Genomic DNA, 22,539 nt, shown 5'->3' on the forward strand with positions numbered 1-22,539 from the left:
GGAATAAGACGAATTTATTTTGTAGCCTTCAGTCAGGTCCTAACAGAAAGACAAGTTTTGTTAGAAATGAGCCATCTGAAAGCAGCAAGGGAAGAAAAGACAGCTTTGCTGCGGGAGGCCCTTTCTTCCTATAGCTATCAACTTAGAAAGTTAGATGTCTCTGTCTGGGCGTGGTGGCTCAAACCTGTAATCCCAGCACTTTGGGAGGCTGAGGCTGGGGGGATTACCTGAGGCCAGGTCAACCTGACCAACATGGTGAAACCCCGTCTCTACTAAAAATACAAAAATTAGCCAGGTGTCCTGGCATGCGCCTGTAGTCCCAGCTACTTGGGAGGCTGAGGCAGGAGAATCGCTTGAACCTGGGAGGTGGAGGTTGCAGTGAGCCAAGATGGTGCCACTGCACTCCAGCCTGGGCAACAGAGTGAAACTCCATCTCAAAAAAGTTAAATAAATAAAATAAAAGAGCTTTCCAACTTGGACCCGGCAGAATGGCTCCCGCAAAGAAGGGTGGCGAGAAGAAAAAGGGCCGTTCTGCTATCAACGAGGTGGTGACCCGAGAATACACCGTCAACATTCACAAGCGCATCCATGGAGTGGGCTTCAAGAAGTGTGCCCCTCGGGCACTCAAAGAGATTCGGAAATTTGCCATGAAGGAGATGGGAACTCCAGATGTGCGCATTGATACCAGGCTCAACAAAGCTGTCTGGGCCAAAGGAATAAGGAATGTCCCATACCGAATCCGTGTGCGGCTGTCCAGAAAACGTAATGAGGATGAAGATTCACCAAATAAGCTCTACACTTTGGTTACCTATGTACCTGTTACCACTTTCAAAAATCTACAGACAGTCAATGTGGATGAGAACTAATCGCTGATCATCAAATACATCAAATAAAGTTATAAAATTGAAAAAATAAATAAATAAAATAAAATAAAATAAAAGAAAGTTAGATAGATGTCTCTGAGCTTCTCTGAATTGAAAAGTGAGATTCTCTGTCATCAACTAATATTACTTCTCACAAAGCCTAGGGTGTGGAAAACATATCAGAAGATAAGATAGAATCAGAGAGAAGCTTCATTCCTGTTCTTCTAGGCTTCTTCCAAACATCTTTCAGACATTTAACAGCCTGAGAAAGGTGACAATGGTCTCCACTGTAAAGAGTCACCCATCGGACATAACCAAGGGGGAAGGGCCAAGTTATCTGTGCTTTGAGGGTGCTGGTTCTGTCCTGGAGCAGCCAGCATGGACAATACTAGGTTGAGGAGTAGGTGGGATGGCAGAGCATTAGGGCCTATGCTGAGACAAAAATCCCACAATAAAGGGTCTGGAATCTAGGACTGTGACCAAACATATTTGACTTGGGCCATCGGTCAATAGAGTTGCCTGATTTTTTTTTTCTTTTTTTTTGAGATGGAGTTTCACTCTTGTTGCAATGGAGTGCAATGGCGTGATCTCAGCTCACTGCAACCTCCACCTCCTGGGTTCAAGCGAATCTCTTGCTTCAGCCTCCCAAGTTGCTGGGATTACAGGTGTGCACCATCACACCTGTCTACTTTTGGTTTCACCATGTTGGCCAGGCTGGTCTCGAACACCTGACCTCAGATGATCCCCCACCCCAGCCTCCGAAAGTGCTGGGATTACAGGGGTGAGCCATCGCACCCCCCCCGCCCACCCCTGATTTGCATAATTTCAAACTGTATAGTTATATTGCCCAAGAAACTGCAAGCTTGAACAAAAAAAAAGGTGGCAATGGCTCAACTTCCAAAGCAATTTTCCAGCTCCTCTCATCTGCACCAATGGCAGTGGGATGTGTGGCTTCAGAGGGGAACACTTCCTAATAGCTTTCTAGATCCTGGTGGTTTGGGTGGTAGGTGGGATGGGAGGCTTACCTCCTTCTGCCCCCTTTACCTGACAAGTGCAGGATGAGGCAAGTGACTCAGGTTTGATTAGCATCATTTTCCATCCCCCTGATCCCAGTGATTGGTTCAGACCAAGTAACTGCATTACGACTCGATCCTAGGGTTGTTTTGCAGGAACTGTTGGGAAAGTGAAGCACTTCATCCTTCAGTTGCTAAATTAGTAGAATAAGCTTCGGGTAGGATGTCACTCTATAGAAAGAGCTGACTGAAAATGAATTAAAACTGAGGAACGTATAGCTGGGAAATATGTACGTGGAGAGAGATGTTAAGTACTTGTGATGGTGGTTGACCTCTAGGATCCAGCAGTGCCTGAAGTGTTGCTACTTCTGGATTTCTCAACTTTTTCATTACAAGAGCTAATACATTTCTCCTCCCCGCTTCACTTTTTATTGTTATTTTCTCACAACCACACTTCCTGCCTTTCTTTCCTCTTTTTCAAAGGAATTCACTTGCCTCATCCGGCACTTGTTGGGTGCTGGGGCAGAAGGAGGTAAGTACTCCCCAAAACCACCAGGATCCAGGAGGGTATTAGGAAATGTTCCCCTCTGCGACCACGTGGCCCCCTCCTACTGGTGCAAATGAGAGAAGCTGGAAAATTGCTTTAAATGTTGTCCAGATGCCACCTTTTTTTCTCCTTTCTTGATTTCTTACCTCCTTCTCTTCTCCTCTTCCTCCTTCCTGCTCCTTTCCTTACCCCCTAGATTTGCTTGCGTCAGTTGGAATGGTACTTTTGGCTCTCATAACCAAGAACCATGAGTAACACAGGAGTCATCAACACTCTTTACACTCTTCAGCAGTTGGAGACCTAACCAGATGCCCGGGCACTGAGGACACAAAGTGGAATAAAGTTGAATGAGAAGTGGACTGTGTCTTGGAGAAGCCCTCAGCATTGTGAATCGTGGACATTGTAGTGTGACATGTGCCACACTCAGTGTATATAGAGTGTGATGTGGAGAAAGGGTCCTCATTTGGACTGAGGAGTTAGCGAACGCTTCCAGAAGCTGAGTAGGAACTAGAAGGAAGGACGTTTCAGGCAGAAGGAATAACCGAATAAAGACAAAGGAGTGTCAGATGGCACATTATCCTTCATTCTGGAGACTCCAAGTAGTTTGATATGGCTGGGACGAAAGGTGCCTTTAGAAATGTGAAGGCAGATGGTGCCGAGGGTAGTAAGACATCAGACCATGGGGGACCTTTGTCCTTCAGGTATAAAATCATTTAAAGATTTAAGTGGGGGAAAACATGGTCACATTTGTTACTAAGATGATCACTTTGGCTGCAGTGTGGAGGATGGATTGAGAAAAAGCAATTATTATCTTACCATAGGATCGTGAGAATCTTTCTTCAATAAATGTGAGAAAGGGCACTCTGTTTTTCGTGATATTCTGATTGCCAGCATCTTGACAGAAGGGCTATGGCAAAACTGAGAAAACACTATCAACATTAGGAAAAAAGCAAAACAAAACAAAGAAAACAAAGATCTCTTTAGCCCCAACAGTGCTAATTTTTGCATACCCAGCAATTACTTTTCTAATGAAAGTCATTGCTGCCAAAATCAATCAGTATAAATGTTGGAGACTCCTTTCTCCTTCCATGAAAAGCTTTTACTATTTCGTTTCACTACAGCTTAAAGAGAACTCGGGGTTTATGGTTCATTCTAGAGCGATCCACCACAGGCATGCTTTAGGATGATGGTCAGGGAAACTGTCATTTAATCTCAAGGAAGCTGTCATCTGATTCCATTCAAAACTAGGCAATACACATCAGCAGGCAATATAGTCTGATGCTGTGGCCTACTTTGTTGGCTGAAGCCTTCCACTGTCCTGGGAGGGAAGTTATTTTTGTTTCCTTTCATCTCTTATACATATACATGGAATATACACGTTGGTCACTCTAGAAAACACATGGATAGTCCTAGAGCAAAATGGGTTTCAAGGTTATTTAATTTATGCCTCTTAAAACCTCAAACAGTTTCCTCCCAGTAAAATTTCATGTAGTATACAGAACTTTTATTTAAAAAAAAAAAAAATTCATCTTCTCCTTACTTCTCTTTATCACCTACTTTTTTCTTTCTTTTTTCTTTCTTTTTTCTTTTTTGGATGGAGACAGGGGTCTTGCTATGTTGCCCAGGCTGGTCTCAAACTCCTATTCTCGATTGTTCCTCCTGTTTTGGCCTCCCGAAGTGCTGGGATTACAGCTGTGAACCACTATTTACAAAGTTTCACACTCCCTTAGGGAATCCACTGGGAACACATCTTCATAGTGTCCGTGGAAAAGGTTATGTGATTCAAGAAACACTTGTACTGTCTATACCATTTAATATCTAGGAATTTGTTGATTTTTTGGGATCTTTGGATGCATGGGTTTTTAATTTTATCCAGCTTATTTAGAAGACATTGCCATGCTTGCTTTAAAAGGGTTTCTTCTCGGATCCCAACGGCGCCTAGCGTCGCGCTGCGCCCCCGCCCGGGGGTCGGTCACGGTCTGCGCCTGCGCGGGCCCCAGTTTGCTCGCCATCCTGCGGGACACCGGCGGCGACTGGTTGGGGAAATGGACGCCTGGAGAACGGAAGTCCAGTTATCAAAATGGACTCGAGAAGAGAGAACCTAACGGAACAATAACAATGGAAGAAATTGGGAACATTATCACAAAGCTATCATCCTGCCAAACTCCAGGCTCAGATGATGTCACAAGTTAAAAAAAAGTCCTTCATGAAAAAGATCTTAAGCAACGTGATGGATTCAGAAGCTCATGAAAAGAGGCCACCAATACTTACATCTTCAAAACAAGATATATCACCTCACATTACAAATGATGGTGAAATGAAGCATTACTTGTGTGGCTGCTGCGCAGCCTTCAACAACGTCGCAATCACATATCCCATTCAGAAGGTCCTCTTTCGACAACAGCTGTATGGCATCCAAACCCGGGATGCAATACTTCAGTTGAGAAGGGATGGATTTCGAAATTTGTATCGTGGAATCCTTCCCCCATTGATGCAGAAGACAACTACACTTTCACTTATGTTTGGTCTGTATGAGGATTTATCCTGCCTTCTCCACAAGCATGTCAGTGCTCCAGAGTTTGCAACCCGTGGTGTGGCGGCAGTGCTTGCAGGGACAACAGAAGCAATTTTCACTCCACTGGAAAGAGTTCAGACATTGCTTCAAGACCACAAGCATCATGACAAATTTACCAACACTTGTCAGGCTTTCAAGGCCCTGAAATGTTATGGAATTGGAGAGTATTATCGAGGCTTGGTGCCCATTCTTTTCCGGAATGGACTCAGCAATGTCTTGTTTTTCGGCCTTCGAGGTCCCATTAAGGAGCATCTGCCTACCGCAACGACTCCCAGTGCTCATTTTGTCAATGATTTTATCAGTGGAGGTCTATTGGGTGCCATGTTGGGATTCTTGATTTTTCCAATTAATGTTGTAAAAACTCGCATGCAGTCTCAGATTGGTGGGGAATTTCAGTCTTTCCCCAAGGTTTTCCAAAAAATCTGGCTGGAACGGGACAGAAAACTGATAAATCTTTTCAGAGGTGCTCATCTGAATTACCATCGGTCCCTTATCTCTTGGGGCATAATCAATGCAACTTATGGGTTCTTGTTAAAGGTTATATGAAAAAACCCATCAGTTAAGTGCCATTTATCAACTGAATAGACCTTCTAAGAAGAATGCAGTTTGGCCTCTTTCTTAATTGGCCAAACACAAGTTGGTGTCATAACTCCAGGCCACAGTGAGTTATGGGCAAAGCTGTTTTCCTTAAGCATCAACAAAACAGAATAAAATGTTCCAATAGGAAAATATAAGGGTTTTATTTGTTTGTTTGTTTTGTTTTTTATCATTACCTAACAGCTTTAGGCTAATTGCCTGGTAAATAGCTGTCCATGTGATGGCCTTTGACAGGGAACCTAATCCCCAAGATAGGATTCTTTTTCTCAAACCAGTCTTGAACTCCTGCGTTGAGATATAAGTGGCTGTGACCGGCCAGAAAGACGCTCCTCAGGGGCCAGGGGCTCCTCAGGCTTCCTTTGTGACTCCATTGCTTGCTTCTCTGCCCTCAGGAGCAGCTGCAGAGGATAGCTTTCATTAAGCTCAAGCATATGACAAAGGGGCAGAACAGAGAAGAAAAACAGCTTAATAGGTATAGGCTTTTCATGATAAATTGCTTGTATTAGTTTTGAAACTAAGCACCCATCAGATAGTCATTATACTATTTCTATTTAGATATGGTAGATCAAGGAGCTATGAAAGTTCCCGTTTTGCTTTCTAGGTTTGAAAGTTTTCCGTTTGATTCTGACTGTGACCTTCAACCCTTCCAAAATATTCTTATGTTAATTCCACTTATTTCATTGCCGAAAGATGAAGGGACTTAAATGTTGTTATAGGTGTTCCATGCTGTTAAGAAGTTTTCATATTGTGTATAGATCAAATTCTGTTTAGCTTAGTTTCTTTGAATTATTGATGCCATCTCAGCAAAGGTCTATGGTTATTTTTCCTGTAGAGTAGAAGTTGGTCATATTCAAGCATCCTGTTCTCTTAAAACTCTCCTTTTAAAAAATAAACACTTCCATAACATTTTGTTTTGGAGGTCTACTAATGCAATCCCACTTTTCCCCCCTAGTTTCTAAATGTTACAGAGTGATGGGGAAAAGACTCAGAATGGTTTTCACCCCACAGTGTTCGCTGTCTTTTATTTTACTCTTGGAAATAGAGACTCTGTTAGGGTTTTGACATTTTAGGAACCCAGTTTTACCACTGTGTCAGTAAAACAGTAAGATAGTTTGAGAGCATATGATTTAAATAAAGACTTTTGAAGGGTTAGTTTGAATTCTGAAAGTAGGTAATAGCCAAATAGCATCCTCATCCCTTAACAGATGAAAACTTCTTTGTCAAAGGAATTAGAAAATGTGAAAATATTTTTTCCAGACGAAGCTCATGCCACTTTCAATTGACTAATGAAATATAAGAGACACATTGAAAAAGTGGATTATGAATCTTAAAACCCTTTCTGTAAATATTATGTAGCTAAAGATTATTTCCAGCATCTGACATAACGGTAGATTTCTTGTTAACCAGTTTTTCTTCTTTCTGGGTAATTGCATGTGAATATGTGCACATATTGACCAAAATAAAGGCCTCAACTTCGTAGTTTACGGAAAGTTCCTGGGCAAATAGTCCATAAAAGCTGTTTACCTCTGATGCACTGTGGCTGGTGAAATACAGTGAACATCCATTTTCTAGCTGTAAAGGATGAAGCGTATTAAGCATTAGCCAGATATTAATAAAGCTAAATAGCCATACAGCAGCTCTGTCTGACAATGTTGTGCTGGATATTGCAGTTTATTTTCAAGGTGCAGATGTAAGGATTTTAAAAAATAATAATTTGTCACCAAATAAATATGAGTAGCATCCTTTGGCCTATTAAATAGAGTCAGGATTTCAAGGGAATTGAGTTTCAGAAATGAATAAATAAAGGCACCTTGGTGCCTGACACCCTCATTCATGTGTGTAACTTTGAGCACTCACAGGCACTTCCAGCTACTCAGCCCAGGGCAGGTGGGTTAGCCTGGGGTTATATCTTGGCCCTGGAAATAAGACACCATTGGGCCTTTGGTTTTGTTAGGCTTCCTTTTGTCTTTATACTCCATACAGGTGGTAGAAATCTGAGTTCTAAAGCACTTTTGTGAAATACAAGCTAAGTGAGAATTCTAAGTAAAATGCTTTGGTTTCTGCTGTCTCAAATAAGTGGCGTTTAAAACAATTATTAATAAATACTTTTAATGGTTTTAACTCAGCATTTTAAAAAAAATTTCTTTGTCACTCTTTACAGCTTTTGAAGACCAAACTGCAAATACATTACCAGGGATGGTTTTGTGTTGTCCTATAGACTTCTTAAATTTGACAAAAAAATTAGCAGAACTTGTAACCAACAGCTTTGTCCGAACTTGAAGTCAAAATGTGTTGTTAATAAGAGATGTTAACTATTCCTTATACCTTCAGTGTGAACTAGTGTGGTAATAACCTTTGAAAAGGCAGGCTGGGCACGGTGGCTCATGCCTGTAATCCCAGCACTTTGGGAGGCCGAGGCTGGCGGATCACTTGAGGTCAGGAGTTTGAGACCAGCCTGGTCAACATGGTGAAACCCCATCTCTACTAAAAATACAAAAAATTAGCCAGGTATGGTGGTACCCACCTGTGATCCCAGCTACTCGGGAGGCTGAGGCAGGAGAATCGCTTGAACCTGGGGGGCAGAGGTTGCAGTGAGCCGAGATCGCGCCACTGCACTCCAGCCTGGGCAACAGAGCGAGACTCCATCTCAAAAAAAAAAAAAAAATTGAAAAGGCAAACATGATTGGCTATCTGAAAAGCTTTAAAAGTGGCCTTTCTGTTACGTATGTGGCACAAATGGCTCATGAGTGCAGGATGCTTATGGTCTTGTGTCCTATACTTCGTGTGTGATGCCACCAGAAATGTTATGGATTCTGTATTGAATACGCTGAGAGTGGTATGAGCCCTCAGGACTGCACCACAGACTAAACACAACCTTGATATGGTGGCAAATATGTGTGTCTTTCTTGTTTCATTAGTGGTTGGGGAGAAAATGGATGTTTTTGTCTAAATAGGTGATATTCATCTTAACATGGTTGGCTGTATAATCACCGGCTATATTGTGAACTGTGCAGTAAAGTAGAATCGTTTGTGTAAATAATTACCTTCGCATACCTGAAATTCCCAAGCTCAGTTACAGTGCAATACTCAGTATAAGGCTGTGCAAACATGTAAGGGAATAATGGTGGCTGATGGGATATATGAAATGGGATCTAGAGAGCTTCAAGTGAAGCCAATCATGTTGAACTAACACTGGTTCAGTGTAGATGAAATAGAGTGAGGGGTATGCAGTCATAAAATGAAGGGTGGACAGGAGATTACATTTGAAAAAAGGGTAAGCACTCAGACTTGGTTTCTTTTAAATTAAAATATTTCTTTTCTCATGTGCAAATGTGTATCAAAGACTTGAACAGGCATTCTCTTGAAATTTGAGGATTTTTAGTTTTTAATGCTGTATTTGCTTAATATTAAATATGTATTGCTTAATGGTTCCCAAATTGTGTAGGAGTCTCTAAGTGTTTCCTCTCGAAGGTTCGTTATTGAAAGTGGTTAAGCGCACAATGCTATTTTTGTTTGATAGTTTGAGTTTTATGACCATATGAATTTAAATGAAATCTGTTAAATGTTTCAGAGTTAATACTTTTTTTTTTTTTTTGGATAATTTGGAATAAAGTTTGTTTTTTAAGCCCCTCTCCCCCCAAAAACTAACTAACTAAATAAAAGGGTTTCTTCTCACACATCAGGCCGTTGTGGGATGGGAGTTTATTCAGACTACTTTTATGTTTTGGTTGATGCGTAGGACTGTGGGTTCACACAAGCCTTAGTTAACCTTCTGTCAGTATAGTGGTGTCTGACATTCTGCATTAAGGAAATTTTTTTCTCCCATCAGAATCTGTAGCTAATGGTGGTAAACTTCATGCATGTATTTCTCTAATAACACACCAGATTTGTGGTCTATAATCACCAGCAGTGTAGACCACAAATAATGAAGAATATAAGCTTTAGAATGAGATATACCTGGCCAGGCATGGTGGCTCACGCCTGTAATCCCAGCACATTGGGAGGCTGAGGCAGACGGATCACGAAGTCAGGAGTTCAATATCAGCCTGGCCAACACGGTGAAACCCCGTCTCTACTTAAAATACAAAAATTAGCTGGGTATGGTGGTGTGTGCCTGTAATCCCAGCTACTTGGGAGGCTGAGGCACGGGAATTGCTTGAACCCAGGAGGTGGAGGTTGCAGTGGGCCGAGATCACACCGCTGCACTCCAGCCTGGTGACAGAGTGAGACTCCATCTCAAGAAAATAAAAAGTAAATACAAAGAATGAGATATACCTGTGTTCAAACTCTAACTCTGTTACTGACAAGTTATATGTCATTAGGCAAGTGACTCTGGGTTTTTCTTTCATCTGAAAAATAACATATTTACTGCAAATGGTTGCTTTTAATTATCAGTAAAATAAAATGCCAAGTAAGCCACTTACTATGGCATCTACAAATAGGCTTTCAAGACACAAAACTATTATCATTATTCTCTTTTCCTTTTTCTTTCACCTTTCGTATTTCTCCCAATATCTTTTTGCTGTGGAAATAGCTTCCACTTGACATTTACAATGTTGATTCTATTTTAATCTTTGGCTACTCTTTCCTTTCAAACATATAATTCTTCCTTTCTGATTTTGACCTGTTATTTTGGTTTTTCTCTAATGTTTTCACTGCCTGGATATAATAACTTTATTTTGCCCATTTTATTTCGCCTACTATTTGAGGTCTCTTTTCTTCTTGACTGGTTATACTGATAACTATGATCAAAGTTTCTAACTTTAGACATCAAATTTCATCTCAGGGTAATCTTAGAATCTGCCAGTTGACATGTTATTTATTGAATAATGACTTGGAATGTACAGGTAACCTTTCCTGTTTTTAGAGAACAACCTAAATGTCCCAGTTCCCCTGGAAGCCAATCTCTGAATGGTACACATCTAAAAGAAGCACAAACTGGACTTTCATGTAAGTCTTTACCAAGCAGTTCTTGAGGATTTAGGAGCAGGGAATTAATATTGCACAATGCACATACACCCACAAAAGCTTCCTAGTACTCATATTTAGATAACTCTCCCTCTCCCCACAGTTCCAATCTTCACAGATGCTCTCATGTCCATTCTCTTTCCTGTCTTACTGTCTCTTTTGTACATTCTCCTTTATACTACCAAATTAGTTCTGTTCTCTCCCCAGTACTCGGTTTGCCAAGCTCTTCCTACTTTCTGCAGTTCCCTTATTTCTTATTTGAGTATCTCCACACTTGCTGTTATGTGGAACAATTCAGCCATTCTTAGATTCTCCATGTCTTCTCTTCACCTTGTATACTCATTAATTCTAACAACGGCAAATACCTTACAAGTATGTTGATTCTTATAAAAGACTATAGGCCACTGCTATGGTTTGAATATGTTCCCCCCAAATTTATGTATTGTAAACTTAATCCTCATTGTAACAGTATTAAGAAGTAGAACCAATGGGAGGTAATTAGATAAAGCCATCAGGATGAAGGATGAAGCCTCCATGATGGGGCTGGTGGCTTTTTAAGAAGAGGAAGAGAGACCTGAGCTGGCACACTCTTACTTCCTCACCATATGGTGGCCTGTGCCACCTTGGGACTCTGCAGAGAGTTGCCATCAGCATGAAGGCCCTCACCAGATGCAACCCCTGAACCCTGGCCTTCCCAGCCTCCAGAACTGTAAGAAATAAATATCTGTTCTTTATAATTTACCCAGTCTGTGGCATTCTGTTATAGCAAGAAAAAAATGGACTAAGAAAACTACCCATGTCAACATGACTTTGTTTTTTTGTTCCTGAAAACACCTATTCAGAAAATATAAGGTTGCACACCAATAAGTAATTTTACTCTGTGCTTCAGGAAATCCCAAGACCAATTAATTGGAGACAATACATTGAATTCCAAAATTCACAGACCAATTTATTGGAGACAATACATTGCTTATCTGGGCAAACCCTTGCTTTTTAACCACAGTTTACCTATTCAAGTTGCTGTGACTGCCAACTTAAACTACTGTATAAACATATATATTTACATATAAACATTTTTATGTATCATTAAATACATAAACAATTTTTGTATATTATACATATAATTAACTTTGTATTGATACATTATAGAAATACATTTATATTTCCCTATATAAAAAATAAGTCTTTCAAGGCAGAGAATATATATATTCCTTGAAAGGCCTGTTTTAAAACACTTGGGCTCAGACCTCAGAGCCCTATAAGTGTTCCATTTCTGATTCCCCTTATGAGGTGCTGCCAAGACTGTCAAGGATGTATTCTTTCTTGGCAAAAAGTTCTAATAAATTTAGCTTTGATGTATTAAATAATGATATTTTGGAGAGTTCAACAGAGCAAATAAACATTTCTTAATATATTGTATTTTTGGATAATTATGTGTATTTAAAGACTGCCTGTATTTATCATTTGCTTTTTGCAGAGAATCCTTCTTTTAAATGAGAAGAAATAACTTAGTCCCATCTTACAGAATATCATTACTTGCTGAATGTATTTAACTTCTTTTTTAAAATTTATTTTTACTTTTTTTAACTTTACAAATAAAAATTGTATACATTTATAGTGTGCAACATGGTATTTTGATACATGTATGCACTGTGAAATAATTAAACTAATTAATATATTTATCACCTCACAATTTATCATTTTTTGTGGTGGGATTATTTATGATGTTCTCTCTTAGCAATTTCCAAGTATACAATACATTGTTATTACTACAGTTCACCCTTGAACAACAGAGGTTTGAACTGCGTGGGTCCACTTACATGACTATTTTCTTCTTCCTGTGTCACCCCTGAGACAGCAAGACCAACCCCTCCTCTTCCTCCTCAGCCTTCTCAACATGAAGATGAGGAAGATGAAGACCGTTATGATGATCCACTTCCATTTCTTCCTTATAATATTCTTAATAACATTTTCTTTTCTCTAGCTTACTTTATTTAAGAATATAGTATATCACACATGTAACATACAAAACATGTGTTAATCAACTGTTTGTCATGGGCAAGGCTTCTGGTCAACAGTGAGATATTAGTAGTTACATTTTTGAAGAGTCAAAAGTTATACATGGATTTCTGACTGCAAGTGGGGTTGGTGCCCCAACTCCCATGTTGTTCAATGGTCAACTGTATAATCGCCATGCTATACAATAGTCTTCTGAACGTATTCCTTCTGTCTAACTTAAATTTCACATCCTTAAGCCAACATCTCCCCCAGATCCTCAACCTCAGCCTCAGTAGCCACTATTCTACTCTTTGTTTCTATGACCTCAGCTTTTTAGATTCTACATATAAGTGAGCTCATGCAGAATTTGCCTTTCTGTGCTTGGCCTATTTTACTCAGCATAACGTCTTCCAGGGTCACTTGTGTTGTCCCAAACGACAGAATTTGCTTCTTTTTTGAGGTTGAATAGTATTCCATTGTGTATATATATCATGTTTTCTTTATCCATCCATCTGCTGATGGACACTTAGGTTGATTCCATATCTTGGCTATTGTGAATAATGCTTCAGTGAACATGGGAGTGAAGATCTCCCTTTGACATACTGATTTCATTTACTTTGGATATACACCCAGAAATGGAATTGCTGGATCATGTGGTAGCTCTGTTTACATTTTTTGAGGAAGCTCCATGCTATTTTCCATAATGGCTGTACCAGTTGAACATTTCCACCATCAGCGTGCAAGGGTTCCCGTTCCTCCATGTCCTCTCCAACACTTGCTATCTCTAACCTTTTTGATAACAGTCTTGGAATGTGCTTAACTTTGAACAGACATGAATGGATGTGATTACAGCTGACTCGAAGCAAAGTCATAAAATTCATTAAATTGAGTTTCTATAAAATAACTTTGCTTTGTCTCCTAGGTTTTACTGATGCTTGGGCAACCTGCCAGAGGTAACTAGTGCTCTCCTGCTTTCCAAGGATCTGCACTATAGTTCAGTCAAATTGTCTCCCAAGTTCACATTTATCACCTTCCACCTTCCTCTTTACAACCCATACCCCTCCCACCATCATCCCATTAACGGTGATCATCACTCCCGGGCAAATTCTTGATTTTATAAAATTTATCTTAGGAATAAGAGCAGGAATTCCAGTCTCTTTCTTAGAGCTCATGCCCAGAAGAACTCAGGGCCCCCGTGGGTCTGTATTGGTATATGTTAAAAATTTAGCTTTATCCATTTTGGGAGTAAGAGAAAATGGAAAGAAAGGGCATGAGAGTGAAGGGTAAGAGGAAAAAGGAAGAGATAGAGAGGACTAAGAAAGGTAGATGTGCATGGTACCTCCTGATATGTATCAAAATAATGTAAGGTGTAGCACACTAAAGCTTTAGAGTTATGACCTTCCAGTTGAACCTTCTTGTTTAATATATGAAAACCAGAAAACTTGTCTAAAGCTCTATAATTACAGGCAGAACTGAAAAGACAGTTTACCTATGATTGCTCAATGTCCAAAAAGGGAGTTAACTAGGAAAAAATTAGGTAATCTGTTGGTGCTTGAAGAGTTAGTTTCAGCTCCAGAAAGAGAGAAGGCTCATAATACTATTCCAGGGAGAATGAAATGATGGTAAGGCTAGCTAACATGAGGTTCAAGACATTATGTGAAAAATAATTATTTAGTAACTACTCTGTACCAGGTAAGAGCAATGTAAGATGTTTCATTCTTTTTTCTCAAAGTTTATTAAGAAGTGAATATCATTAAGGATCACTGTAGTTTTCAACCTACTTGCAGTTTGTTTTCAATTGCATGTCATTTTAAGTTGTTATGGTGGGGAATTGTACTGTGCATGATAATTTACATCTAATATACTGACTCTGTATTATCATCATCTCATGTGCTGCTTAACTGTAGAATGTCATAGCGCAATTATTGTGGGATCTAATAATGAATTTCACTTATAATGAAGAAATTTCTTAATGACTAATATGCTGCAGTCAATCTGCCTGATAATTTTGGAGTTTTATAACCCTTGACAATTACTTGGGAAATAGCATTAATATAATTTAGATAAAAATATGCTTCTCTTACTGCCTGTGCTCACAGAATTTATGCTGCATTTGCAACATTAAACTATGGTATGAAATGCTCTACAGTATGCTTTAATTATAACAGAACAGACTGTTTGTTCTTCTCAATCCCTTGCTGACAGACTTTGTGTTGTGTCAGCAGATGATGATTCTTCCTCCTATCATGTTAGAATGATAAAATGTGCTTCAATCATACAACCCTCATCAGCATAAGAAAGACTACTAGATTACATCTATTTTATTCTTACACAGATTACTCTGCCAAGAGGAAGTAGTGAAGAAATTTGGGTGAGAATACAGATCAGAAAAGCATTAATGAGAAGATACATGACGTGAAGGCTCTGTAGAGGGAAATGAGAGGAATAGGTGGCATTACAGAGAGAAAATACAAGAATCATGCAAATTTGGAAAGTTCTATGTTGTAAAGGAAATGCGTGAAGGAGAGGCAGAGGAGGCCACTACCCCAGGGAGTGAGACAATATAACCTGCCTTTTTCCTTCTAGCTTTTATTTTATGTTCAGGGGTACATGTGCAGGTTTGTTATATAGGTAAACTTGTGTCATGGGTGTTTGACGTACAGATTATTTTGCCGCCCACGTACTAAACATACAGTACCCAGTAGGTATTTTTTCTGATCCTCCCCCTCTTTCCACCCTTTATGCTCAAGAAAGCCCCAGTGTCTATTGTTCCCCTCTTTGTGTTCATGAGTTCTCATTATTTAGCTTCCACTGATAAGTGAGAACATGCAGTATTCGGTTTTCTGTTCCTGTGTTAGTTTGCTAATGGTCTCCAGCTCCATCCATGTTGCTGCAAAGGACATGATCTTGTTCTTTTTTACGGCTGCATACTATTCTGTGGTGTATATGTATCATATTTATGGTGTATATGTATTTTATATATTTATATATATTTTATAGAGTCTCTCCTGTTGTCCAGGCTGGAGTGCAGTGGCATGATCTCAGCTCACTGTAACCTCTGCCTCCCAGGTTCAAGCGATTCTCCTTTCTCAGCCTCCTGAGTAGGCTGGAATTACAGGCACCCACCACCATGCCCAGCTAACTTCTGTATTTTTAGTAGAGACAGGATTTCACCATGTTGGCCAGGCTGGTCTCGAACACTTGACCTCAAGTGATCTGCCCACCTTGGCCTCCCAAAGTGCTAGGATTACAGGCATGAGCCACTGCGCCCAGCCTATGTATCATATTTTCTTTATCCAGTCTACTGTTGATGGACATTTAGGTTGATTCCATGTCTTTGCTATTTCCCTAATGATTAGTAATGTTGAGCATTTTCTATATGCTTTTTGGCTGCATGTATGTCTTCCTCTAAAACCAACCACACAATTGGACATAAAACAATCCTCAGCAAATTAAAAACAAAAACCTGAAATCACACCAACTACACTCTCAGACCACAGCACAATAAAAACAGAATTCAATACAAAGAAAATTGCTCAAAACCATAAAATTACAGGAAAATTAAAAAAAAAAAAAGGTCCTTAACAGTTTTGTGTAAATGATAAAATTAAGGCAGAAATCAAGAAGTTCTTTGAAACTAATGAGAACAAAGGTACAATATCAGAATCTCTAGGACACTGCTAAGGCATTGTTAAGAGAGAAATTTGTAGCACTAAACACCCATATAAAAAAGTTAGAAAGATCTCAAAGATACAACATCACAGCTAAAAGAACTAAAGAAGCTGGAGCAAACCAACCCCAAAGCTAGCAGAAAGCAAGAAACAACGAAAATCAGAGCAGAACCGAAGGAAATTGAAACACGACAAACCATACAAAAGATCAACGAATCCAGGAGTCAGATACTTGAAAAAATTAATAAGATAGACCAGTAGCTAGACTAATAAAGAAAAGAGAGAAGATCCAAATAAACATACTTAGAAATGACAAAGGGATGTTACTACTGACCCTACATAAATACAAATAAAACCATCAGCAACTACTATGAACACCCCTGTGCACACAAACTAGAAAATCTAGACGAAACAGTTAAATTACTGGACACATACATGCTTCCAAGATTAATCAGGAAAAAATTGAATCCCTGAGCAGACCAATAACAAGTTCTGAAATTGAATCAGTAAGAAATAATCTACCAACCAAAAAAAGCCCAAAACTGGATGGACTCACAGCCAAATTCTACCAGATGTACAAAGAAGAGTTGGTACCATTCCTACTGAAACTATTCCCAAACACTGAGGATAGATGCCTCCCCCAACTCATTTTATGAGGCCAGCACCATCCTGATACCAAAACCTGGCAGAGACACAACAAAAAAAGAAAACTTTAGGCCACTGTCCTTGATGAACATAGATGCAAAAATCCTCAACCAAATACTGGCAAACCAAATCCAGCAGCACCTCAAAAACCTCATCCACCACGATCAAGTAGGCTTTATCCCTGGGATGCAAGTTTGGTTCAACATACGCAAATCAGTAAATGTGATTCATCACATAAACAGAACTAAAGAAAAAAACCACGTGATTATCTCAATAGATGCAGAACTACTTTTGATAAGATTCAACATCCTTCGTGTTAAAAACTCTCAATAAACTAGGCAATGAAGGAACATACTTCAAAATAATAAGAGCCATCTATGACAAACCCACAGCTAACATTGTACTGAATAGACAAAAGCTGGAAGCATTTCCCTTGAAAACTAGCACAAGGCAAGGATGCCTTTTCTCACTAATCCCATTCAATATGACCTAAAGGAAGTCTGCATGCGATAGGGGGTGAGTCTGAGAAGTAAACAGAGCCAGCAAAATCATCAGGCTGCCGCAGGAGCTGGGGCTAATCCACAAGCAGCCAGGGCATTTGAGACATGGAACAGTTGCCTCAGGAGTGCCAGATGCTGTTCTTGCTGGACCAGAGAGTGAGGCCCACAGGAACACAGGGCTCCCTGCAGTGAGAAACCTGAGTGAATCCTGTGCAAGCAGTTGAACTAAGCTATCACTTACACAGCTTTCTGCAGCAATGGTTGGCATCGTCATTGACTTGAGTTCACATGCTCCCTGAGCTTCTCCCTTTTGAAAATGGCCCTTTCGATTTCTGTGAACAGATACCCCTCATACTATGACTTCCTTTACCCCTCAAAGAATGGCAGATGTTCCCCTGGAATTATTCCTTGGACCACAGGTGACTTTGATAGGACATGTGGAGTCTGAACCTTGGATATTGGTGGAAGGGGGGCCGTTGGTGTAATCTAGGGGGAAAAACCACAAATGTTAGGGTTTTAGGTCACCGATAATCTGCAAAATGTCAATCCTCACTCCATCCCTGAGCCTCACATGATTGCTGATTTGTATCCCTGGGGTGGTGGTCAGGGGTGAGAGTGGGGAATGAGGTGGCTCCAAATGGAATTAGGGAAGGAGTGATGGGTCTGAGTGAGGAATAAGGGACAGCTGGGAGGAGACTCTGAGCCAACGTGTTGAAGGTTAGAAATGGACTGGGGCAGGACTGCCTGGTAAAGTTCTGTACTTAGTATTAAACTGTTTTGTAAAAAGTGACTTTGATAGGATCCTTTGATGTGGCACAGTGGCAAAATGTATCCTCTGTCAAAATATCTGCAGTAAAGTCATATTTTTGGAGCAAATCTTGTGGCAGCATTCAAGAGGAGTTGAAGGAGGGAAAACACCGACTTATTAGAATAATCTAGATATGAAGAGATGGGGACTTAAATTAGAGATCCAAGAGAATCTGGTGTGATGCAGCGTGTCTGAAAAGATCATGGAGGATAGATTAAAGTCAAAATCAGTCTGGTGACTCTTAAATGCTGGGGCATGTCTCAGTTCGATCACTTAAAAATACGGATTTCGGGGTTCATACCAGAAATTTTGACTGAGTAGGTATGACATAATGAAAAATGTATAAATTTGTTCTCTGCCCCAGTTACTGGCACAGAGCTCCTAAAGCACTTGTCATTTCCTGAGCAATACGGATGCTAAGTATATCTTTTGTTCTAATAAGTCTTTGACCCAGTTCCTGGCATAGAGCTTCTAATCCCTTGGAATTTCTTGGGTGATAGGAGTGTCTTTGTTCGAATGAGGTGCCTCTTGGTAGGCTCCTGGATGGGGGCTGGTCTCCAGAAAGACCAAGCCGTGGTTAGAGGCTTGAAACTTTCAGTCCCAACTCCATCCTCCGGGAAAGGGAGAGTGGCTGGAGATTTGAGGTAGTAATTGATTCTGCCTGTGTGATGAAGCCTCCATAAAACTTCCTGAACCATGGGGTTTGGAGAGTTTTATGTGGTTGGCAAACACGTCAATATGCTCAGAAGGTAGCACACCCCGACATTACTGGGACAACAGCTCCTGTGCTTGGGACCCTTCTAGATTGGGCCCTTTGTGTCTCTTTTTCTGGCTGTTGATTTATATCATTTAAAATATCCTTTGTGGCTGGGTGTGGTGGCTCATACCTGTAATCTCACACTTTGGAAGGCCAAAGTGGGAGGATCACTTGATCCCAGGAGTTCTAGACCAGCCTGGGCAACATTGTGAGACTGCATCACTACAAAAATAAAATAAAAAATTAGCTGGGCACAGCAGCATGCCCTGTAATCCTAGCCACTCAGGAGGCTGAGGTAAGAGGATAGCTTAAGCCTGGGAATTCAAGGCTGCAGTGAGTTATAGTCACACCAGTGAACTCCAGCCTGGGTGACAGAGCAAGACCCTGTCTCCCAAAAATAAGTAAATAACGAACAAACAAACAAAATTTCCTTGGTAATAAATTGGCAGTTGTAGGCACTATTTTCATGGGTTCTGTGAGCTGCTCTAGCAAATTATTGAACCCAAGAAGGGGGTGGTGGGAACCTCTGATTTGTAGCCAAATCAGAGAGAAATTATGGGTAACCCAGGGATCTACTAGGATTGTCATCTGAACTGGGCGACAGTTGTGTGGGACTGGACCCTAAACCTGTGGGGTCTGCACAGACTCCAGTTAGTATCAGAATTGAATTGCATTGTAGGACACCCAGCTGGTGTCAGAGAAGTGATCAGTGTGGGAAAACCCCACACACCTGGTCACAGAAGTGTATTGAGTGTGAGTGTAGTACAAGGAAAAAACAGTGTTTGTTTTTCCAATCTTACAGTAGGTCTGTTGAGGACCTCATTGATGACTAGAACATATACTTAAGTTTAGCAGCCATTTACTACCAGTATTGAGGGTTTCAGTCTTTGCTTCACATCAGAGCCACCCAATGAACTGCGAACTCAAAAGTATTTGAGACAGGTCTCAACCAATTTAGAAAGTTTATTTTGCCAAGGTTAAGGATACGCCCATGACAAGGCCTCAAGAGGTCTCGATGACATGTGCCCAAGGTGGTTGGGGTACAGCTTGCTTTTATACTTTTTAGGGAGGCATGCACATCAATATAACCTGTAATATTACAATGTAATATGTACATTGGTTCAATCTGGAAAGGCGGGGCAACTTGAAGCAAGGTAGTGGGGGCCTTCCAGATTATAGCTAGATTTAAAAATTTTCTGGTTGGTGATTGTTTGAAACAGTTCATTATTTTCTAACAACCTAGAATCAATAGAAAGGAATGTCTAAGTTGCGATGACAAGGATTTGTGGAGACCAAAGTTTTATCACGCAGATGAAGCCTCTGGTAGCAGGCTCCAGGGCAAATAGATTGTAAATGTTTCTTCTCAGACTTAAGGTCTGTGTTGATGATAATGCTGGTCAGCTTTTCTTGAATTCCAAAAGGGAAGAGTGTATAACGAGGCATGTCTGACTACCTCCTCATCATGGTCTAAACTGGTACTTCAGGTTAACTTTGGAATGTCCTCGGCAGAGAGGAGGGGTCCATCCAATACAGGAGTTATTAAGAAGTAATATTTAGGCAGCTAGAAAGGGTGAAAGTTCTCAGTGGAATTTTTCTTTAATGAAAAGTAACCCCCAAAACATTTCTTTTCTAACAGAAAGTGGCTTGAAAAACCAGGGCAGCAAGCATTGATACGCACATGCTGGTGGCTGGAAGCTGGGTACATTCAATATGGTGTCTCCTGCCCTCTTTTCCTTGTCACCATGTGTGCCAAGTGTCATGGCAGCCTCCAGGTAAAGTCACATGTGCAGGACATCAGGGCAACACACATTTCCATTGTGCGAGGCCAGGAAAGGTTCTGAAATAACTGAGAATTTCTGGCTGGGGCACACCCTGGTGTTATTCAAAGACTTCTGGACTGGACCCAGCCTCTGACAGCCTGCTCTGGGTGTTGGTAAAAGATCCTCAGCTATCCTGTTGTAAAACTTTACTTCTTTTTATTTTATTTATTCATTTATTTATTTATTTATTTGAGACAGAGTTTCACTCCTGTTGCCCAGGCTGGAGTGCAATGGCACGATCTCAGCTCACCGCAACCTCCGCCTCCCAGGTTCGAGTGATTCTTCTGCCTCAGCCTAGCTGGGAGTACAGGCGCCGGCCACCACGCCTGGCTAACGTTTGTATTTTTAGTAGAGACAGGACTTCTCCATGTTGGCCAGGCTAGTCTTGTACTCCTAACGTCAGGTGATCCACCCACCTCGGCCTCCCAAAGTGCTGGGATTACAGGCGTGAGCCACCATGCCAGGCGAAAACTTGCCTTCTTTTTCTATCAGTGGTCGTTATGTCTCTTATTCTCTCTGTGTGTCAAATGTGTGGGAATTTTTACAGCCTAGGGAAGAAGTAATCCATTAGGCAAAATCAGGAAATGCTATAGTAACCATGGATATAGCTCAGGGAAATGCTGTTGTAATCTAGGAATAGAGGTCTCCCCTCCCCTCACAGTGAGGTCACTCACTAATATTCCTCATGGTATTTCTTTTTTATCACTAATATTCATCGCTAATTTTTTTTTGCTAATATTCCTCATGGTATTCCTGTTTTTCTTTCTCTCTCTTTTATCTTCTTTGGAGATGGAGTTTTGCTCTTGTTGCCCAGGCTGGAGTGCATTGGTGCAATCTCAGCTTACCACAACCTCTGCCTCCTGAATTCAAGCAGTTCTCCTGCCTCAGCCTCCCAAGTAGCTGGGATTACAGGCAGGTGCCACCATGCCTGGCTAATTTTGGATTTTTAATAGAGACAAGGTTCTCCACGTTGGCCAGGCTGGTCTTGTACTCCCGACCTCAAGTGATCCACCTACCTCGGTCTTCCAAAGTGCTGGGATTACAGGTGTGAGCCACCATGCCCAGCCCAGCACATGGTATTACTAAGCCAACAGCATTACGTAGTGGAAATAGAGATCCTCTTTATAAGACACACTGCTGGTGCTCTGTGGTACACTGCAGCTTACCAATTTTTCCTTTTAGCACCTTTCTACTAGAAACCAGGCTTCATGCTGCTCCTGTGAATGAGAAAATTCTGCCTTCAACAGTTAGGAGTAATATGTCCTCCGCAGCCAAATTTTGGTCCCAATACTGTCCCATCAGCAGGAAAATCACCATTAGGCCCCCACGGCCCCGACTCTGTCTCTGATTAAGACAGTATTTAATTAGTAAAGGGATTTTAAGTCCAGAAGTTAACTGGAACCATTTTTCTCAGGGTAAATGCTTTAGCACGGGCTATAATAGCAGGCAATCTACCACATTCCCTCCATTCAAGGGGCCTTACCTTTCATGTAGTCTTTCCCAAGATCCTTTTTTTTTTTTTGGGAGGCACACAGGTCACCAACTCTAGGAAGTCAAAGGGAAATCATAAGCAGAGGACTAGAGCTACTTGGGTGAGCATGACTAGCCCCCAATGCTTAGTTTCTCTGGTGCCATGGCTTGGAGGGTCATGCCTACAACCATGGGCGGCCCATTTAACAGGGTGCCGGGTACCAGGAACCGGGGAGGGAAAACAGTTGGGGGGATGCTCCCACTGTCTTCTTCTCCATCCTGGGTCACTTACAGAAAGGAAGGAGAC

General features: G+C 40.9%; 1 protein-coding gene and 1 pseudogene across 2 annotated transcripts; both read left to right on the plus strand.

Annotated features, from left to right (window-relative positions):
• Positions 1–470: 470 nt before the first annotated feature.
• On the plus strand, positions 471–906 carry LOC111539743 (annotated as a pseudogene). The gene has a single exon (XR_002730763.2). The product of XR_002730763.2 is annotated as a 60S ribosomal protein L31 pseudogene (transcript).
• A 3,534-nt stretch (positions 907–4,440) lies between these two features.
• On the plus strand, positions 4,441–6,501 carry SLC25A52 (solute carrier family 25 member 52). The gene has a single exon (XM_023207490.2). It carries the CDS (start codon positions 4,600–4,602, stop codon positions 5,542–5,544), a length of 945 nt encoding a protein of 314 aa, XP_023063258.1. The 5' UTR covers positions 4,441–4,599; the 3' UTR covers positions 5,545–6,501.
• Positions 6,502–22,539: the final 16,038 nt, after the last annotated feature.

This window comes from Piliocolobus tephrosceles, chromosome 18 (assembly GCF_002776525.5).
Source record: "Piliocolobus tephrosceles isolate RC106 chromosome 18, ASM277652v3, whole genome shotgun sequence".
In the NCBI taxonomy this organism is placed as follows: domain Eukaryota; kingdom Metazoa; phylum Chordata; class Mammalia; order Primates; family Cercopithecidae; genus Piliocolobus; species Piliocolobus tephrosceles.

What these genes read in the sequence shown, in the direction of transcription:
- SLC25A52 (XM_023207490.2), top strand. Translation starts at nt 4,600, where the DNA reads ATGATGTCACAAGTTAAAAAAAAGTCCTTCATGAAAAAGATCTTAAGC.